This window comes from Triticum aestivum, chromosome 1B (genome assembly GCF_018294505.1).
Source record: "Triticum aestivum cultivar Chinese Spring chromosome 1B, IWGSC CS RefSeq v2.1, whole genome shotgun sequence".
Classification (NCBI taxonomy): Eukaryota; Viridiplantae; Streptophyta; class Magnoliopsida; order Poales; family Poaceae; genus Triticum; species Triticum aestivum.
In genome coordinates, this window is record NC_057795.1 from 685337931 (window position 1) to 685360412 (window position 22482).

At 49.9% G+C, this 22482-nt stretch overlaps 1 protein-coding gene across 1 annotated transcript; it reads left to right on the forward strand.

The window, feature by feature from the left end:
- The first annotated feature begins 3103 nt into the window (after window positions 1-3103).
- On the forward strand, window positions 3104-22183 carry LOC123149243 (putative disease resistance protein RGA1). Its single transcript, XM_044568857.1, has 2 exons — window positions 3104-6848; window positions 22099-22183. The coding sequence occupies exons 1-2, from the start codon at window positions 3233-3235 to the stop codon at window positions 22161-22163; spliced, it is 3681 nt and encodes a 1226-aa protein (XP_044424792.1). The 5' UTR covers window positions 3104-3232; the 3' UTR covers window positions 22164-22183.
- Window positions 22184-22482: the final 299 nt, after the last annotated feature.

Here is a 22482-nt window from a genome sequence, read left to right on the forward strand (position 1 = left end):
AAATGGTGAGTAATTTTTAAATTCACTCATAATTTTTCACAAATGGCGCGACGGGACTTAAAAGTGATGTATTCGACATAAACAACTTTGTCTGTGTGCCATGAAAAACAGGGCAAAGCCATGGGCACACCGCCGACGTGGCTATTATATTTCTTTATAAAGGGAGTATGTGTTTGTTCAATAATGTTTAAATCGATTCGGTTGTTATTTGAGTGCAAATGATAATTTAAAAAATGGACGGGACATACCAAATGGATCGGCCAGTTGGGCGCATTTACAAGAAACACGTGCGCATGAACAGACGTCGGCCAAACTAACAACCGAAACAGACAAAAAATGGATAAAATTCACGTCCATCTAGGTTGGCGCGTTTGAGTTGCCCTTAGACCTTTTCATGAAAAACATTGTATAACCACTACCAAACTATTTAGCCCCATTTTAACGTGAAATGGATATGCAAAGTAATTCCTTTATTTCAAAATACCTTGTATGTTTTTTAAGTGTTGCTGTAAAGTCAAATTTTGCAAAATTTGTTCAAACTTCTATCACTCCGCCCGGAAATATTTGTCGAAGAAATGCATAAAAATAAATGTATCTAAAATTAAAATATATCTAGATACATCCATTCGTCCGACCAGTATTTCCGGACGGAGGGAGTATATAATCTGAATCCAAAAAACGCTTTTCGCACACGTCCAAATTTCCACTCTCTACAGTGAGGACTTGTCGGCCGGGCGCGCGCGCTCCCATGCCGGCCGCCATACCTGGGGCTCGCGAGGGCGCGAGTCCACTGCCAGCGCGGCGCCCGCCTCTTCGGCCTACCCCGCGCCACATGATAAGTCCCAGCCCTTCCCCGGCTCTCCCTCCTGCGGCGTCAGAAATGTGGAGGCAATGCGGCGAGATCGCCCGGGAGGAGGTGTCCCAAGGTCGCGGCGGCCCAGCTAGCTCGCTCTCCGAGCCTCTCCGCAGAAGGTGCGTGCTCTGCTTTTTTGGTGCGCGGGCAACGGAGTGCGCTCCATGTGCTCGACAAAATGCCCCTGAGACAGAGAGAGACAGGTATCTTACTAATAAAATTCAGTCCTTGGTGGTGTTCGCTGTGGTTTATCTACGTGCTATCTGTTGTGTGCTTTGGGCATTGTTGCTCAGATATGTACAAAACTGAGAAAACAAGTTTGAAGAGAATAACAAGCACTAGTGTTGGCACTCTACTTTGGGCAGTTAGTTAGTGTAAATTTTGCTACTAGAGATGCTTTGATTGATGCTAGCTATGGCCTTACGAGGGGCAACCATACTGTGTCAACAGCCCCTACCCATCTCTGCTACTCTAAACGTAAATAATTTCCTGGAACCCAAAACCCATGGGATAAAAAACAGCGATATTTGCATCAATAAATAACTATTTCTTGCCACAAGTGCCAGTGATATCTTAATCTTGGTATCGAGATGGGCACAGGTTAATTAACTGCAAGTGGAGACATTGGGTGCATTTTTCTATTAGCGCACTTGCTAAGTTGCTATCACATGGTTAGTGGCTGAAGGCAAAGCTCTCACATGGTAATGATGTATCTTATTGGCTTGAGATCTCGATGTCCCAGACCAACCATGCATATATAACTGTTTTTTAACTGTATCAAATTGGACCCCTATTAAAACAACACACGGCAATACTAATCTCCAAGTCTTATCTGTTAACTTCCTCTCAAGCCTTAACCTATCTGTTCTTCTTCTGTTTACCAGTGATTCCTTTAAATAGCAGCACACAACTTCTGCCGTGAGTCCATGACTTCAATCAGCAACAAAATAATTTGTGTTACTGAAGAAGGCGGCCCAAGGAACACTGATGAGTACAAGCAAGAAATAACCAACACAGAGCAGAGTCGAGCGAGCTAATTCAATTGGAATTCACACCGAGATTGGTGGATACTCGTGGCCTGCTAGCCTGGCAGAAAAAAGAGAGCAGGTCTTGTCTTACACTAAGTTTTTCTTCCCCTCACCTGCCCCACCCCCATGGGCAGTCAACACACGCCTCATCTCGTTGTCCTTGATCTACATCTGCACAACCACAAACCACATTTACCATTTCTCTTTTGCATAGCGCTTGTGTTTCCCTGTGTGAGTTGGGAGCTGTGGGAGCAACCATGGCTGAGTATGCAGTTGGCATTCTTTCTTGCTGAGTTATGTGCTAAGAAAAATCTGAATAGGAAAAGAAAAACAAGTAGTGAGAATTTTTGCAGTTAGAGATGCCTTGACTGAAGCTAGCTATGGCCTTACGAGGGGCAACCATATTGTGTGAATGATCTTCTCCCTTCCCTACTGGTACATGCTGACTTGCTGGTATAATCCTGTTTTCTACGGGCAGCCATACAGTGTCATGGTTTCGAAAACGCCGATATTTGTCGACATGCCAGAATAGGGCTGAAACCGTGAACGCGAACAATTTCTGGAAACCCAAAACATCGAAAGCGATGATATTTACGTCAGTAAATAACTCGTTGATGGCTATCTCATCAGTTATAACAGTAATATTTTTCCATTGCTCTCGAGATGGGCACTGGTTAATTAACTTCGAGTGGAGACATTGAGTGCATTTTTCTATGAGCACACTTGCTAAGTTGCTATCACAGGGTTGGTAGCTCAAGGTAAAGCTTGTCACATGGTAATGATGGATCTTATTGGCTTGAGATCTCGATCTCCCAGACTAATCATACTGCCACGAAATAAAAAACATATAGGACTGCTCTTCTTTACTGCAAATTAGACCATGACAAGTGACAGTCTTAATCTCAAAGTACTTACGGCTTAACATTCTCTCAAGTCTTAACCCATCTGTTTCTCTTCTATTTTCACATGGTTCCATTAAATGAGCAGCACACGACTTCTGGCAACAAAATATTTTGTCTTAGTGACAAGGAGCAGGAAGGCCTATGAGTCCAAGCTAGAAATAACCAACGCAGAGCACAGTTGGTGAGCTAATTAAATTGGAATCCACATCGAGTTGGTGGATAATCGCGACACGCTAGCTTTGCAGAAAAAAAAATAGAGCAGGTCTTGTCTTGTACTAGGATTTTCTTCCGCTCACCTGCCCCCAACCACTGCCCGGTGGGAAAGTCCGTCAACGCGCGCTCATCTAGTTCTCCCTGATCTAGATCTGCACAAGCACCACCTCTTATACCATTTCTTTTCTACATAGGCTTGTGCTTCCCTGAGTGTGCTGTGTGAGTTGGGAGCAACCATGGCTGAGTATGCAGTTGGGCCGCTGATCTCCATGCTGAAGGATAAGGTGTCCAGCTACCTTCTGCAGCGCTACAAGGTCATGGATGGCATGGAGGAGCAGCGTGAGATCCTTGAGCGCAAGCTTCCGGCCATCTTGAACATCATTGAAGATGTGGAGGAGGAAGTAGCTTACCGTTCTGGGGTAAGCGCTTGGCTCAAAGCGCTCAAGAAGGTGGCCTGCAAGGCGAACGATGTCTTCGACGAGTTCAAGTACGAGGCTCTCCGGCGTGGCGCCAAGGAGAAGGGACACTACAAGAAGCTTGGCTTTGATATTGTAAGCCTCTTCCCTGCTCACAACCCCATTGTGTTTCGTTACAGGATGGGCAAGAAGTTGTGCAGGATTGTACGCATCATCGAGGTCCTTGTCGAAGAGATGAATACCCTTGGATTCAAACACCTGCAGCCAGCACCACCATCCAAGCAGTGGCGTATCACAGATTCTGTAATAATTGACTCCGAGGAGGATATTGTTAGTAGGTCTAGAGACGAAGAGAAGAAGAAGATTGTGAGTATATTAATTGGTCAAGCTAGCGATGGGAGCGATCTCATTGTCCTTCCCATTGTTGGAATGGGTGGGCTGGGCAAGACCACCTTCGCTCAGCTTGTCTACAATGACCCTGCAATCAAGGAGTATTTTCAGCTCCGAAGATGGTGTTGTGTGTCAGATGATTTTGAGGTTGTTAAGATTGCAAACAGCATCTGTGAGACCAATGAGAATGATCGTGACAAGGCATTGCAGAACCTTCAGAATGAAGTAAGTGGGAAGAGATACTTTATTGTGTTGGATGATGTATGGAATGAAGATGCTGACAAGTGGAAAAAATTGAGGACCTGTCTGAAGCATGGTTGCAAGGGTAGTGCAGTACTGATGACCACTCGTAAAGAGAAAGTAGCTGAAATTATGAAGATGTGTATTGATGATAGTCATGATCTTGGAAAGCTACCTAAAGTATTTCTGAAGGAAATATTTGAGAGTAGAGCATTCTTTTCGCAAAAGCCAAACGCTGCTGAGCTAGGTGACACAGTTGAAAAGATTCTGGACAGATGTGGGGGCTCTCCTTTAGCTGCCAAAGCCTTTGGATCTATGCTGAGTACCAAGACTAGCATGAAAGAATGGATGAACATACTAACCAGAAGCAATAGCTGCGATGCGAAGAAAGAAGTTTTACCTATACTCAAGCTCAGCTATGAGGACTTGCCATCACACTTGAAACAGTGCTTTGCTTTTTGTGCAGTCTTTCCAAAAGATTATGAGATTGATTTGGAAATTTTAATCCAGCTATGGATGGCACATGATTTCATACCACTTAAAGAAGGCGACAATCTTGAAAAGGTTGGCAGAGAAATTTTTAACGAGCTAACTTGGAGGTCATTTTTTCAAGATGTCAAGCGATCCCATCCTAAGGAAAAACAGAGTGAGCTCCGTTCTAGAACAGTATGCAAAATACATGATCTTATGCATGATATTGCCTTGTCTGTTATGGGAAAATCTTGTCTTACTATAGTTGATAGGCCTGATCAAAAGGAGCTATTGTCAGCTGGCGCTACTCACCACCTGTTCTCATCATATCATTTCACTGGAACTCATTCGCATGATTATCTAAAGAAACAGTCTCCAGCTCTCCGGACAATATTGTATACAAATGATAAAGCTTTTGGTCCAGCCCCATACTTGTCAAAGCACAGTCATCTGCGGGCACTGCAACTCTTTAAATTGAGAAAACTTCCACTCCGACCAAAGCACTTGCAGCACTTGAGGTATCTTGATCTCTCAAATAATGAGTTTATCAAAGAGCTTCCCAAGGAAATAAGCATAATGTATAATCTACAAACTCTTAAACTTTCCAATTGCGAGAAACTTGGTCAACTTCCAAAGGATATGAAGTATATGACAAATCTCCGCCACCTCTATACTAATGGATGCACATCATTGAAGTGCATGCCTCCAGACCTCTGGCAACTCACTTCTCTACAGACTCTAACATATTTTGTGGCGAGTTCTAGTCCTGGTTGCTGTACTATCAGTGAACTACGGGACTTAAATCTTGGTGGTGAATTAGAGCTATCTTGTCTTGAATATGTAACTGAAGAACATGCTAAAGAATCCAGTCTTGGAAATAAGGAGAAACTCACACACTTATCTCTTGTATGGGGTGATGATTGCATTGACGAACTGGATCAGCATAGGAATGTGCTTGATGCTCTTAAACCTCATGCTGCGCTAGAGTTTCTAGGAATATGTTCCTACGGAGGTACTACTTTCCCGACATGGGTGAAAAGTCTTATTTTTCTGCAGCATTTGACCGGGCTCCACCTAGATGGTTGTACAATGTGCAAGGAGTTTCCACAATTCGATCAATTTAAGGCCCTTGAAGTTCTCGTTTTGAAAAGGCTGAACAAATTGCAAAGCCTATGCAGTAACAGTTCATCTGCAGCATTTCCAGCACTAAAGGATCTCAGATTAGCAAATTTGGAATTGTTTGAGAGATGGGTGGCAACAGAAGGAGAAAAACTAAAATTTCCTCTTCTTGAGAATCTTCGAATTGAGAACTGCCCAAAGCTGACAACTCTGCCTGAAGCACCAAAAGTCAAAGTTGTACGGCTAGAAGAAGACAAGGCTCAACTATCCTTATCAATATTAGTATCCAGGTACATGTCTTGCTTGTCCGAGTTATTTGTGATTGTCCGTGATACAGAAGCAGCACCAACACCGAAGCTTGATCGAGATCCTGAAGTATCTCTTTCAGAATTGGCATTGACTGGTTGCAGCTTTTTGTTCCCATCAAGTCCATTGCAGCATGCAGTTGGGGTGTGGAAATGGTTTGGTCAGCTTGTGAAGTTGCATATAAATTTTTGTGATACACTCGTCTACTGGCCTGAAGAAGAGTTCCAGAGCTTGGTATTACTCAAGATTCTGCTCATTGAAAAGTGTAGCAAGCTAATAGGCCCCACCCAGGTGAAAGGTTGCCGTACTCGAGAAAGAGCTCAATTCCTGCCAAATTTAACAATACTAGCCATAAGAAATTGTGGAAACTTAACAGAGCTTTTCGTGCTCCCACCATCTCTCAGGACTCTGAACATTGATAAGTGTGTTAGTCTTGAGTTTATAGTGGGGCAGGATAATGAGTTAGAGAGTCCACAACACTTCAATACAGCAGCATCATTGGAACACTGCAATGACCTTGCATCTGAAAGTATTCCAGAGCCACCAGCTTCACCCAGAATTAATCCATTGCCATGTCTGGTGTATTTAAGATTATGCAACTGTAACAAGATTCATTCTATGCCAGTGCAGTTGGATACACTCAAGTGTCTGAATATTAAGAATTGCAGCGGGCTGGAGTCACTGGATTGTTTGGGCGACCTACCTTTACTGGAGACATTATTCCTTCTGAGATGCAAAAAACTGGCATCTGTACCAGGTAGTACTGGGAACTACTCAGCCCTTGAGAGGATCATAATTGAATACTGCCCAGCTGTAAATATAAAACCACTTTATGCACACCTCCAACGACGGCGAGATAGCCTTGAACACGAGGATATATCTCGTGCGGGTTTAAGCAATCCTGATGAAGGTACCTTGCAATTTCCTTTACTTCATTTATTAGTTTCTTTCTTTTTTTCCTTTGCAGATTGTGTTGCAAAATGTATGTCTTGCAGTTTGAAGCTTTATTCAACACTCCTTATGTTTTCACTTTTGGAAACCGTTATGACCGGTTTAACGTATAACCGGAGGAGGCCCACTAGGCAGTAGTTAGGGGTTTGACCCACAAGTTATCTTAGGCTATTCGTTTCGAGGTTATAAATATTAGTTGTAAAACACTTTTTGGAGATTAAGCAATAAAGATATTTTCTATCCTATTGCTCGGCTCCCAGAGGAGCCAGAACCCTAGCCGCCACCAGCCCTAACCATCGCCGCCCTCCTCCTTCCTCGCGACGGGGCCGACATGCCGGAGCTCGCGCCTTCGCCCCCAACCTCTGCTGTTCTACCCCTACAACCTAAGGAGCAGAGCTGGTAGGAACCCTAGTCCTACCAATTTGGTATCAGGTACCCGGGTTTCGACCATGTCCTCGCCGCCACCAAATCCGCTGCCACCGCCACCACCGCCGCTGCCCACCAACTCCCCCACCGCCGTTGCCACCAAATCCGCCGCCGCCGCCGCCTCATCGCCGAGCGCCACGGCCTCGCTGACCCTCCCATCGGCGCCGATCACCCCTGCCCCCGGCACAACGCCGGGCCAGGGCCAGCCACCGCCCCCCATCCAAAATTCGCCGCCATCGCCTCCCCCCATGCCGAACCAGTTTTCACCAGAGGCCATGGCCGGTGAGGGAGTCCCGGATTAGGGGGTGTCCGGATTGTCATACTATGACCTTTGGTCGGACTCATGGACTATGAAGATACAAGATTGAAGACTTTGTCCCGTGTCCGGATGAGACTTTCCTTGGCGTGGAAGGCAAGCTTGGCGATATGGATATGTAGATCTCCTCCCATTGTAACCGACTCTGTGTAACCCTAGCCCTCTCCGGTGTCTATATAAACCGGAGGGTTTTAGTCCGTAGGACGAACAACAATCATACCATAGGCTGGCTTCTAGGGTTTAGCCTCTCTGATCTCGTGGCAGATCTACTCTTGTACTACCCATATCATCAATATTAATCAAGCAGGAGTAGGGTTTTACCTCCATCGAGAGGGCCCGAACCTGGGTAAAAACATCATGTCCCTTGTCTCCTGTGACCATCCGCCTAGACGCACAGTTCGGGACCCCCTACCCGAGATCCGCCGATTTTGACACCGACAGCCGGCGTGCTCAATGACCTAGTCGTCGCGGTCCAGGGCATACGCCTCTACTTGGCTAGCCCGTACGGGCCGCCCCCGCCGCTACCTCCGGCCGTTCCCGCGGGACAGCCGACACTGCCGTGGTACTCCGTCCCCGCAGCCATCACCAGGGGATACCCGGCGCTCCCATCGCTGGCCGCTTCGACGCCGCCTTGGCCCTAGTGGCCGACGCTGGCGCTTGCGGTGCCACTCGCGGCGCCAGGCGCCGCCCAGGGCCCGAAGTGGCCGTCCTGGCCCGCGCCATCCCCCGCCTTGCCGTTGTTGGAAATATGCCCTAGAGGCAATAATAAAAGTATTATTATATTTCATTGTTCATGATAATTGTCTTGTATTCATGCTATAACTGTATTATCCGGAAATCGTAATACACGTGTGAATACTTAGACCACACTATGTCCCTGGTAAGCCTCTAGTTGACCAGCTCGTTGTGATCAACAGATAGTCATGGTTTCCTGACTATGGACATTGGATGTAGTTGATAACGGGATCACATCATTAGGAGAATGATGTGATGGACAAGACCCAATCCTAAGCATAGCATAAAAGATCGTGTAGTTCGTTTTGCTAGAGCTTTGCAAGTGTCAAGTATCTCTTCCTTCGACCATGAGATCGTGTAACTCCCGGATACCGTAAGAATGCCTTGGGTGTACCAAACGTCACAACGTAACTGGGTGACTATAAAGGTACATTACAGGTATCTCCGAAAGTAGCTGTTGGGTTGACACGGATCGAGACTGGGATTTGTCACTCCGTATGACGGAGAGGTATCTCTGGGCCCACTCGGTAATGCATCATCATATTGAGCTCAATGTGACCAAGGTGTTGGACACGGGATCATGCATTACGGTACGAGTAAAGTGACTTGCCGGTAATGAGACTGAACAAGGTATTGGGATACCGACGATCGAGTCTCGGGCAAGTAACGTACCGATTGACAAAGGGAATTGCATACAGGGTTTGATCGAATCCTCGACATAGTGGTCCATCCGATGACAACATCGAGGAGCATGTGGGAGCCATCATGGGTATCCAGATCCCGCTGATGGTTATTGACTAAGAGAGTCTCGGTCATGTCTGCATGTCTCCCGAACCCGTAGGGTCTACACACTTAAGGTTCAGTTACGCTAGGGTTATAGGGATATGTATATGCAGTAACCCGAATGTTGTTCGGAGTCCCGAATGAGATCCCGGACGTCACGAGGAGTTCCGGAATGGTCCGGAGATAAAGATTTATATATGGGAAGTCCTGTTTCGGGCATCGGGACAAGTTTCGGGGTTATCGGTATTGTACCGGGACCACCGGAAGGGTCCCGGGGGTCCACCGGGTGGGTCCACCTGTCCCCGGGGGCCACATGGGCTGTAAGGGGGTGCGCCTTGGCCTAATGGGCCAAGGGCACCAGCCCCACATAGGCCCATGCGCCTAGGGTTCAAGGGGGGCAAGAGTCCTAGGAGGGTAAGGCACCTCCTAGGTGCCTTGGGGGGAGGGAAAACCCCCCTTGGCCGCCGCACCCCCTAGGAGATTTGATCTCCTAGGGCCGGCCACCCCCCCTTGGCACCCCTATATATAGTGGGGGGAGAGGAGGGACTTCATACCTGAACGCCCTGGCCTTTGGTTGCCTCCTTCTCCCTCCCCAACACCTCCTCCACCTCCATAGTGCTTAGCGAAGCTCTGCCGGAGTACTGCAGCTCCACCAACACCACGCCGTCGTGCTGCTGCTGGTGCCATCTCCCTCAACCTCTCCTCCCTTCCTTGCTGGATCAAGAAGGAGGAGACGTGGCTGTTCCGTACGTGTGTTGAACGCGGAGGTGCCGTCTGTTCGGCGCAGGTCATCGGTGATTTGGATCACGTCGAGTACGACTACATCATCACCTTGCAAGCTTCCGCACGCGATCTACAAGTGGTATGTAGATGCAAACTCTCTCCCTAGACTCGTTGCTTAGATGAACTCATAGATGGATCTTGGTGAAACCGTAGGAAAAATTTTAATTTTCTGCAACGTTCCCCAACAGTGGCATCATGAGCTAGGTCTATGCGTAGTTCTCTTTGCACGAGTAGAACACAACTTTGTTGTGGGCGTGGATTTTGTCATCTTACTTGCCTCTACTAGTCTTTTCTTGCTCAACGGTATTGTGGGATGAAGCGGCCCGGACCAACCTTACACGTACACTTACGTGAGACCGGTTCCACCGACTGACATGCACAAGTTGCATAAGGTGGCTGGCGGGTGTCTGTCTCTCCCACCTTAGTTGGAGCGGAATCGATGAACAGGTCCCTTATGAAGGGTAAATAGAAGTTGACAAAATCACGTTGTGGTGATTCGTAGGTAAGAAAACGTTCTTGCTAGAACCCAATTGCAGCCACGTAAAAGATGCAACAACAATTAGAGAACGTCTAACTTGTTTTTGCAGCGATTGATCATGTGATGTGATATGGCCAGAAGTTGTGATGAATGATGAATTGTGATGTATGAGATCATGTTCTTTGTAATAGGATTCACGACTTGCATGTCGATGAGTATGACAACCGGCAGGAGCCATAGGAGTTGTCATTATTTTTTGTATGACCTGCGTGTCATTGAATGACGTCATGTAAACTACTTTACTTTATTGCTAAACGTTAGTCATAGAAGTAGAAGTAGTCGTTGGCGTGACAACTTCATGAAGACACGATGATGGAGATCATGATGATGGAGATCATGGTGTCAAGCCGGTGACGAGATGATCATGGAGCCCCGAAGATGAAGATCAATGGAGCTATATGATATTGGCCATATCATGTCACAACTATATAATTGCATGTGATGTTTATTATGTATTATGCATCTTGTTTACTTAGGACGACGGTAGTAAATAAGATGATCCCTTATAAAATTTCAAGAAGTGTTCTCCCCTAACTGTGCACCGTTGCTACAGTTCGTCGTTTCTAAGCACCACGTGATGATCGGGTGTGATGGATTCTTACGTTCACATACAACGGGTGTAAGACAGTTTTACACAGCGAAAACACTTAGGGTTAACTTGACGAGCCTAGCATGTGCAGACATGGCCTCGGAACACGGAGACCGAAAGGTCGAACACGAGTCGTATGGAAGATACGATCAACATGAAAATGTTCACCGACGATGACTAGTCCGTCTCACGTGATGATCGGACACGGGCTAGTCGACTCGGATCGTGTAACACTTAGATGACTAAATGGATGTCTAATCTAAGTGGGAGTTCATAATTTGATTAGAACTTTATTATCATGAACTTAGTCTAAAACCTTTGCAAATATGTCTTGTAGATCAATGGCCAACGCTAATGTCAACATGAACTTCAACGCGTTCCTAGAGAAAACCAAGCTGAAAGATGATGGCAGCAACTATACGGACTGGGTCCGGAACCTGAGGATCATCCTCATAGCTGCCAGGAAACAATATGTCCTAGAAGGACCGCTAGGTGACGCTCCCATCCCAGAGAACCAAGACATTATGAATGCTTGGCAGTCTCGCGCTGATGATTACTCCCTCGTTCAGTGCGGCATGCTTTACAGCTTAGAACCGGGGCTCCAAAAGCGTTTTGAGCATCATGGAGCATATGAGATGTTCGAAGAGCTGAAACTAGTTTTCCAAGCTCATGCCCGGGTCGAGAGATATGATGTCTCCGACAAGTTCTACAGTTGTAAGATGGAGGAAAACAGTTCTGTCAGTGAGCACATCCTGAAGATGTCTGGGTTGCACAACCGTATGACCCAGCTGAACATTAACCTCCCAGATGAGGCGGTCATTGACAGAATCCTCCAGTCGCTCCCACCAAGCTACAAGAGCTTTGTGATGAACTACAACATGCAGGGAATGGAAAAGACCATTCCTGAAGTGTTCTCGATGCTGAAGTCAGCAGAGGCTGAAATCAAGAAAGAACATCAAGTGTTGATGGTCAATAAGACCACTAAGTTCAAGAAGGGCAAGGGTAAGAAGAACTTCAAGAAAGACGGCAAAGATGTTGCCGCGCCTGGTAAGCCAGTTACCGGGAAGAAGTCAAAGAATGGACCCAATCCTGAGACTGAGTGCTTTTATTGCAAGGGGAAGGGTCACTGGAAGCGGAACTGCCCCAAATACTTAGCGGATAAGAAGGCCGGCAACACCAAAGGTATATTTGATATACATGTGATTGATGTGTACCTTACCAGTACTCGTAGTAACTCCTGGGTATTTGATACCGGTGCCGTTGCTCATATTTGTAACTCACAGCAGGAGCTGCGGAATAAACGGAGACTGGCGAAGGACGAGGTGACGATGCGCGTCGGGAATGGTTCCAGAGTCGATGTGATCGCCGTCGGCACGCTGCCTCTACATTTACCTACGGGATTAGTTTTGAACCTTAATAATTGTTATTTAGTGCCAAGTTTGAGCATGAATATTGTATCTGGATCTCGTTTAATACGAGATGGCTACTCATTTAAGTCTGAGAATAATGGTTGTTCGATTTATATGAGAGATATGTTTTATGGTCATGCTCCGATGGTCAATGGTTTATTCTTAATGAATCTCGAGCGTAATATTACACATGTTCATAGTGTAGATGCCAAAAGATTTAAAATTGATAACGATAGTCCCACATACTTGTGGCACTGCCGCCTTGGTCACATTGGTGTCAAGCGCATGAAGAAGCTCCATGCCGATGGACTTTTAGAGTCTCTTGATTATGAATCGTTTGACACGTGCGAACCATGCCTCTTGGGCAAAATGACCAAGACTCCGTTCTCCGGAACAATGGAGCGAGCAACCAACTTGTTGGAAATCATACATACCGATGTGTGCGGTCCAATGAGAGTTGAGGCTCGCGGAGGATATCGTTATGTTCTCACTCTCACAGATGACTTGAGTAGATATGGGTATGTCTACTTAATGAAACACAAGTCTGAGACCTTTGAAAAGTTCAAGGAATTTCAGAATGAGGTGGAGAATCAACGTGACCGAAAGATAAAATTCTTACGATCAGATCGTGGAGGAGAATACTTAAGTCACGAATTTGGTACACACTTAAAGAAATGTGGAATCGTTTCACAGCTCACGCCGCCTGGAACACCTCAGCGAAACGGTGTGTCCGAACGTCGTAATCGCACTCTATTGGATATGGTGCGGTCTATGATGTCTCTTACCGATTTACCGCTATCATTTTGGGGATACGCTCTAGAGACAGCTACATTCACTTTAAATAGGGCACCGTCTAAATCCGTTGAGACGACACCGTATGAATTATGATTTGGAAAGAAACCTAAGCTGTCGTTTCTAAAAGTTTGGGGATGCGAAGCTTATGTCAAGAAACTTCAACCTGAAAAGCTCGAACCCAAGTCGGAAAAATGCGTATTCATAGGATACCCTAAGGAAACTATAGGGTATACCTTCTACTTAAGATCCGAAGGCAAGATCTTTGTTGCCAAGAACGGATGCTTTCTGGAAAAAGAGTTTCTCTCGAAAGAAGTAAGTGGGAGGAAAGTAGAACTCGATGAAGTACTACCTCTTGAGCGGGATAGTGACGCAGCACAGGAAACCATTCCTGTGATGCCCACACCAACTGAAGAGGAAAACCATGATAATGATCAAGGTACTTCGGATCAAGTTACTGCTGAACTTCGTAGGTCCACAAGGACACGTTCCGCACCAGAGTGGTACGGCAACCCTGTCCTGGAAATCATGTTGTTAGACAACAATGAACCTTCGAACTATGAAGAAGCAATGACGGGCCCGGATTCCAACAAATGGCTTGAAGCCATGAAATCTGAGATAGAATCCATGTATGAAAACAAAGTATGGACTTTGACAGACTTGCCCGATGATCGGCGAGCGATAGAAAACAAATGGATCTTTAAGAAGAAGACGGACGCGGATGGTAATGTTACCATCTATAAAGCTCGACTTGTCGCTAAGGGTTATCGACAGGTTCAAGGGATTGACTACGACGAGACATTCTCTCCCGTAGCGAAGCTAAAGTCCGTCCGAATCATGTTAGCAATTGCCGCATACTATGATTATGAGATATGGCAGATGGACGTCAAAACAGCATTCCTTAACGGGCATCTTAACGAAGAACTGTATATGATACAGCCGGAAGGTTTTGTCAATCCTCAGAACGCTAACAAAGTATGCAAGCTCCAGCGATCCATTTATGGACTGGTGCAAGCATCTCGGAGTTGGAACATTCGCTTTGATGAGATGATCAAAGCGTTTGGGTTTATGCAGACTTATGGAGAAGCCTGCGTTTACAAGAAAGTGAGTGGGAGCTCTGTAGCATTTCTCATATTATATGTAGATGACATACTCCTGATGGGAAATAATATAGAATTTCTGGACAGCATTAAGGCCTACTTGAATAAGTGTTTTTCAATGAAGGACCTTGGAGAAGCTGCTTATATATTAGGCATCAAGATCTATAGAGATAGATCGAGACGCCTCATAGGTCTTTCACAAAGTACATACCTTGATAAGATTTTGAAGAGATTCAGAATGGATCAGTCCAAGAAGGGGTTCTTGCCTATGTTACAAGGTATGAGACTGAGCTCAGCTCAGTCACCGACCACGGCAAAAGATAAATAAGCGATGAGTGTCATCCCCTATGCTTCAGCCATAGGATCTATTATGTATGCCATGCTGTGTACCAGACCCGATGTAAACCTTGCCGTAAGTTTGGTAGCAAGATACCAAAGTAATCCCGGCAAGGAACACTGGACAGCGGTCAAGAATATCCTGAAGTACCTGAAAAGGACAACGGACATGTTTCTCGTTTATGGAGGAGACGAAGAGCTCGTCGTAAAGGGTTACGTCGACGCTAGCTTCAACTCAGATCCGGATGACTCTAAGTCACAAACCGGATACGTGTATATGTTGAATGGTGGAGCAGTAAGCTGGTGCAGCTGCAAGCAGAGCGTCGTGGCGGGATCTACGTGTGAAGCGGAGTACATGGCAGCCTCGGAGGCAGCACATGAAGCGATTTGGGTGAAGGAGTTCATCACCGACCTAGGAGTCATACCCAATGCGTCGGGGCCAATCAAACTCTTCTGTGACAACACTGGAGCTATTGCCCTCGCAAAGGAGCCCAGGTTTCACAAGAAGACCAGGCACATCAAGCGTCGTTTCAACTCCATCCGTGAAAATGTTCAAGATGGAGACATAGAGATTTGCAAAGTGCACACGGATCTGAATGTCGCAGATCCGCTGACTAAACCTCTCTCGCGTGCAAAACATGATCAACACCAGAACTCTATGGGTGTTCGATTCATCACAATGTAACTAGATTAGTGACTCTAGTGCAAGTGGGAGACTGTTGGAAATATGCCCTAGAGGCAATAATAAAAGTATTATTATATTTCATTGTTCATGATAATTGTTTTGTATTCATGCTATAACTGTATTATCCGGAAATCGTAATACACGTGTGAATACTTAGACCACACTATGTCCCTGGTAAGCCTCTAGTTGACCAGCTCGTTGTGATCAACAGATAGTCATGGTTTCCTGACTATGGACATTGGATGTAGTTGATAACGGGATCACATCATTAGGAGAATGATGTGATGGACAAGACCCAATCCTAAGCATAGCATAAAAGATCGTGTAGTTCGTTTTGCTAGAGCTTTGCAAGTGTCAAGTATCTCTTCCTTCGACCATGAGATCGTGTAACTCCCGGATACCGTAAGAATGCCTTGGGTGTACCAAACGTCACAACGTAATTGGGTGACTATAAAGGTACATTACAGGTATCTCCGAAAGTAGCTGTTGGGTTGACACGGATCGAGACTGGGATTTGTCACTCCGTATGACGGAGAGGTATCTCTGGGCCCACTCGGTAATGCATCATCATATTGAGCTCAATGTGACCAAGGTGTTGGACACGGGATCATGCATTACGGTACGAGTAAAGTGACTTGCCGGTAACGAGACTGAACAAGGTATTGGGATACCGACGATCGAGTCTCGGGCAAGTAACGTACCGATTGACAAAGGGAATTGCATACAGGGTTTGATCGAATCCTCGACATAGTGGTTCATCCGATGACAACATCGAGGAGCATGTGGGAGCCATCATGGGTATCCAGATCCCGCTGATGGTTATTGTCTAAGAGAGTCTCGGTCATGTCTGCATGTCTCCCGAACCCGTAGGGTCTACACACTTAAGGTTCAGTTACGCTAGGGTTATAGGGATATGTATATGCAGTAACCCGAATGTTGTTCGGAGTCCCGGATGAGATCCCGGACGTCACGAGGAGTTCCGGAATGGTCCGGAGGTAAAGATTTATATATGGGAAGTCCTGTTTCGGGCATCGGGACAAGTTTCGGGGTTATCGGTATTGTACCGGGACCACCGGAAGGGTCCCGGGGGTCCACCGGGTGGGTCCACCTGTCCCCGGGGGCCACATGGGCTGTAAGGGGGTGCGCCTTGGCCTAATGGGCCAAGGGCACCAGCCCCACATAGGCCCATGCGCCTAGGGTTCAAGGGGGGCAAGAGTCCTAGGAGGGTAAGGCACCTCCTAGGTGCCTTGGGGGGGAGGGAAAACCCCCCTTGGCCGCCGCACCCCCTAGGAGATTTGATCTCCTAGGGCCGGCCACCCCCCCTTGGCACCCCTATATATAGTGGGGGGAGAGGAGGGACTTCATACCTGAACGCCCTGGCCTTTGGTTGCCTCCTTCTCCCTCCCCAACACCTCCTCCACCTCCATAGTGCTTAGCGAAGCTCTGCCGGAGTACTGCAGCTCCACCAACACCACGCCGTCGTGCTGCTGCTGGTGCCATATCCCTCAACCTCTCCTCCCTTCCTTGCTGGATCAAGAAGGAGGAGACGTGGCTGTTCCGTACGTGTGTTGAACGCGGAGGTGCCGTCCGTTCGGCGCAGGTCATCGGTGATTTGGATCACGTCGAGTACGACTACATCATCACCTTGCAAGCTTCCGCACGCGATCTACAAGTGGTATGTAGATGCAAACTCTCTCCCTAGACTCGTTGCTTAGATGAACTCATAGATGGATCTTGGTGAAACCGTAGGAAAAAATTTAATTTTCTGCAACGTTCCCCAACAGCCGTCCCTCCCGGCGGCCACAGTGCAGGTGCCGCCACCGCCACCGCCCAGCCCTAGCCTGGGTCGGTCCGCACCGGGCGGACTCCCGATCCAGGAGGTCTGTTTCCCGTCGTTCCCGTCTCCGCTTCCAGGCTGGCTCCACGGGGCGTCGCCTCCGCCGCCTTACACGGAGGCCCGGGCGCCGTCGGGTTCCCAGTTGTAGCCCGAGGCATCGGGCGCCACGGGGACCTACGCCGGCCTTCCCACCATGGACCGCGCGCCGTCCTTAGCCCTCCACACCGCCGAGGCATTGGGCTAGGGCACGCCCCACCAGCAGCCGCCCCGGTTAGCTAAGATCGACTTTGCCACTTACGATGGCTCGGACGACCCGCTTAACTGGCTCAACCAGTGTGACCAGTTCTTCCACGGGCAGCGCACGCCGGCTTCGGACTGCACTTGGCTGGCTTCCTACCATCTCCGCGGGGCCGGCCAGACATGGTATTACGCCCTCGAGTAGGACGAGGGCGGCATGCCCCCGTGGGATCGCTTCCGCGAGCTGTGTCTTCTTCGCTTCGGACCGCCGATACACGGGAGCCGCTTGGTCGAGTTGGGCCGCCTACCTTTCACCTCCATGGTGCAGGATTTCGCCGACCGCTTCCAGGCACTGGCATGCCACGCGCTAGGTGTGACGGCCCTACAACGGGCGGAACTCTTCGTCGGCGGCCTTCCCGACCACATCTGCGTGGACGTCGAGATGATGGGGCCCCAAGACCTTCAGACGGCCATGTACTATGCTCGGGCGTTCGAGCAGCACACCCAGGCGTTGACGCGGCCATCCGCGCCCCATGGGGGCCGACAACCCCCCGGCCGCCTACGACGACACCTGCATCGTCCATCGTAGCGCCGGCGGCCACCCCGGCCCCGACGCGTCCGTTCAGGCGCCTTACTCAGGGGAAGCAGCTTGAGCGCCGGCGCTTGGGACTGTGCTTCAACTGCGATGCGCCCTATGCACCGGGCCATGTCTGCCCGCGCCTCTTCTACTTGGAGACGACGGACGAGACCGAGGATGACACCCCGGAGGATGGCCACGACACCCCAGCCCTCGCGGAGCCCGCACCGGCACCCGCGCCCGCTCCGGCCATCGCCCTCGTTGTCTCGCTTCACGCGCTGGCCGACATCCGTGATGAACGGACGATGCGCTTACCATCATGATCCATGGCGAGCGCCTGGTGGCCCTCCTGGACACAGGTTCCACGCATAATTTCCTGCCGGAGACCACCATGCGGCGCCGCGCATTACAGCCGACCGGTGGGGAGTAGTTGCGGGTCACTGTCGCTAATGGCGACCGTCTACGTTGCCACGGGCTCGCCCGCGACATGCCCATCACTATCGGCGACGAGCACTTCACCACCACCTGCGCCGGCATCGACTTGGGCTGTTTCGACTTCATCCTCGGCGTCGACTTCTTGCGAACTCTTGGTCCCATTCTCTGGGACTTCGACGCGCTGACAATGACCTTCTGGCGGCTGGGCCGCCGCGTTCGGTGGGACGACATTGGGGGCGCCGCACCCGCACCACCACTTCAGCTGGCTGCGACCACCGCCGAGGCCGAGCACCCGCTCTTGGAGAACCTTCTGCAGCAGCACGGCGACCTCTTCACCGAGCCGCAGGGGCTTCCGCCTGCCCGGGCGTATGATCACCGTATACATCTTCTACTGGGCTCCGCACTGGTGGCGGTACGTCCTTACAGCTATCCGCAGCTGCAGAAGGACGAGTTGGAGCGGTAGTGTGCGCTCATGCTCGTGGCGGGCATCATTAGGCTCTCCACCTTGCTGTTTACCGCGCCAGTGCTTCTCGTCTGCAAGTCGAATGGCACATGGCGTTTCTGCATCGACTATCGTGCCCTTAATGATGTCACACTTAAGGACAAATTCCCTATTCCGGTGGTCGATGAGCTCCTAGAAGAGCTACACGGGGCGCGCTTCTTCACCAAGCTCGACCTCCGGTCGGGGTACCACCAGGTGCGCATGCACCCGGATGACATCGCCAAGACGGCGTTTCGGACTCACCACGGCCATTTCGAGTTCTTGGTGATGCCCTTTGGGCTCACCAACGCCCCGGCGACCTTCCAGGCTCTGATGAACGACGTCCTCTGGCCCTACTTGCGTCGGTTTGTGCTCGTTTTCTTTGATGATATTCTGATCTATAGTGCGTATTGGGCAGAGCACCTCCAACACGTCGCCATCGTCTTCAACGAGCTTCGGGCGCACCATCTTCATCTTAAGCACTCGAAGTGCTCGTTCGGGACGCCTTCGGTTGCCTACCTGGGCCACGTCATCTCGGCCGACGGGGTTGCTATGGACGCCGATAAGGTGGCGGCCGTCGCCGCCTAGCCGACGCCACATTCTCCGCGGGTTTCTCGGCCTCGCCGGATACTACGGGAAGTTCATCCGGGAGTTCGGCCTCATCGCTTCGCGACTCACGCGTTTGTTGCACCGCGACGCCTTCGCCTAGGACGAGGAGGCGATGACAGCATTTGAGGCCCTTAAGGGGGCCTTCATGACGGGGCCCATTCTTCAGATGCCAGACTTTGACCACCCATTCGTGGTGGATTGCGACGCCTCGGGTGCAGGGTTCGACGCCGTGCTTCATCAGGGCGATGGTCCTCTCGCCTTCTTCAGCCGGCCCTTCGCCCCGCGCCATCTCAAGCTCGCGGTGTACGAGCGGGAGCTCATTGGCTTGGTGCAGGTGGTGCGCCATTGGCGGCCCTATCTATGGGGCCGGTCTTTCCAGATTCGCACGGACCACTACATCCTCAAGTTCTTGCTGGACCAGAGGCTCTCGACCGTGCCGCAACACCAGTGGATTAGCAAGCTCTTCGGTTTCGACTTCTTCGTCGAGTACCGCCCGGGTCGTCTTAACATCGTCGCCGATGCCTTGTCCCGCTGCGACGCCGACCTAGACTCCACCACCGGCGACTTGGAGGGGACGGCGCTGTGCATCCGCTCAGGGCCAACTTTCGGCCTCTTCGCCGACATTCGCCGGGCCACGGCGATCGCTGCTGATGCGGTCCTCCTGCAGCAGCAGCTGGCTACCGGCGACCTGGAGGAGCCTTGGCGCTTCGCCGACGGCCTGCTCCTCCATGGGCGCCGCGTCTTTGTTCCGGCGCATGATGATCTCCGTCACCAGGTCTTGGTGCATGCCCACTCGGCTGGCCATGAGGGTGTGCAAAAACCCCTCCATCATCTCCGCGCCGACTTCTACATTCCTTGTGATCGCGCCCTGGTCCGTGATTGGGTGTGGTCTTGCATGACGTGCGAGCGCAACAAGACGGAGATTTTACGGCCGGCTGGTCTTTTTCAGCCCTTGGACGTGCCATCTCAGGTCTGGGCAGATATCTCCATGGACTTCATCGAGGGCCTTCCCAAGGTGGGCGGCAAATCGGTCATTCTCATGGTGGTCGACCGCTTTTCTAAGTATGCTCACTTCATCGCGCTGGGGCATCCATACACCGCCGCGTCCGTGGACCATGCCTTCTTCGACGGTATCGTCCGTCTGCACGGTTTTCCTTCTTCGATCGTCAGTGATCGCGACACGGTGTTCATGGGCCATGTTTGGCGCGACCTCTTCAGGATGGCGGGAGTCAAGCTCCGCTTCAGCACGGCCTTCCACCCCCAGACGGACGGCCAATCTGAGGTGGTTAACAAGGTGATTGCCATGTATTTACGCTGTGTTACAGGTGATCGGCCTTGAGCTTGGGTGGATTGGCTCGCGTGGGCGGAGTACTGCTACAACACCTCCTATCACTCCGCCCTGGGTGCGGCACCATTTGAGGTGGTCTACGGTCGGCCGCCTTCGCCTATCTTGCCGGTGGACCCGGCGACGGCACGTACGGAGGCCGCGGGCGACCTTATTCGCACCCGTGACGAGATGCTTGCTGAGGTTCGTCAGCGTCTCCTTCAGGCCCAGCAGCTGGCCAAGCATTACTACGACGACCACCATCGCGAGGTGGAGTTCGCGGTGGGTGATTGGGTGTGGCTGCGTCTTCTCCACAGCTCTACGCAGACACTCGACCCGCGCACGAAGCGCAAGCTCGGTCCTCGCTACGCTGGGCCCTTCGCCATCTTGGAGCGCATCGGGCAGGTGGCCTATCGCCTTCAGCTGCTGGCCGGCGCTCGCATCCACGACGTGTTTCATGTGGGGCTGCTCAAGCCTTTTCGTGGAGAGCCACCGACGGCTCCACCCGCGCTTCCTCTGACCACCAACGGACGTCTTCTTCAGGAGCCCGAGAAGGTGTTGAAGCTGCAGCTCCGTCGTGGGGTGTGGTTCGTCTTGATCCAGTGGGCGGGCCTTCCGGTGGAGGAGGCTACTTGGGAGCCACGTGATGACTTCCGCCACCATTATCCAGACTTTCTGCTCAAGGACGAGCTGTTTGTGTAGGCGGGGAGAGATGTTATGACCGGTTTAACGTATAACCGGAGGAGGCCCACTGGGCAGTAGTTAGGGGCTTGGCCCACAAGTTATCTTAGGCTATTCGTTTCGAGGTTATAAATATTAGTTGTAAAACACCTTTTGGAGATTAAGCAATAAAGATATTTTCTATCCTATTGCCCGGCTCCCAGAGGAGCCGGAACCCTAGCCGCCACCAGCCCTAACCATCGTCGCCCTCCTCCTTCCTCGCGACGGCGCCGACGCGTCGGAGCTTGCGCCCTCGCCCCAAACCTCTGTTGTTCTGCCCCTACAACCTAAGGAGCAGAGCTGGTAGTAACCCTAGTCCTACCAGAAACACATTTGGTATCTCTCTTTTCAATTGAACAAAGTTTGTCATTTTATCAGTAGAGGGGCAGTTTACTCCCAATACAAAGGTCTCATTTGCATATTTGTATGGTTCTGTAATTTGACTTGGGTGCAGTTAATATTCATAGAGATAGCCTGACGTCGTTTTCTATGTACAGGGCCTAAACTATGGGAACCAAAATCTTGGAAATATGTTATTCCTGGACTGCGGCGAGAGTACTGAATAGAGATAAGCCTAATATGTATGTTTCCGGGGTCAATGTATGCATCTTGGGTGCAGTTAATATTCTACTACAAGTCTACGTCTTTATTGGGCTGAACTTGTGAATCCAATCCCTTGCAGGATGCTACTACTCATTCATATGATCAACACTATCCATGGTAGCTCTCTTGAAGGGAATCATATCGGTGCAAGGTCTTGTTCTGTTTTCCAGCTTCGTAACTTGCTGTGGAAACAGGCCGGTCGAACCCGGGGAAGGCCACGCTGAAACTCTGAAGAAGCATGTCTGAGTAGGTACACCTGCAGTCCTGTGCTAGCTAGC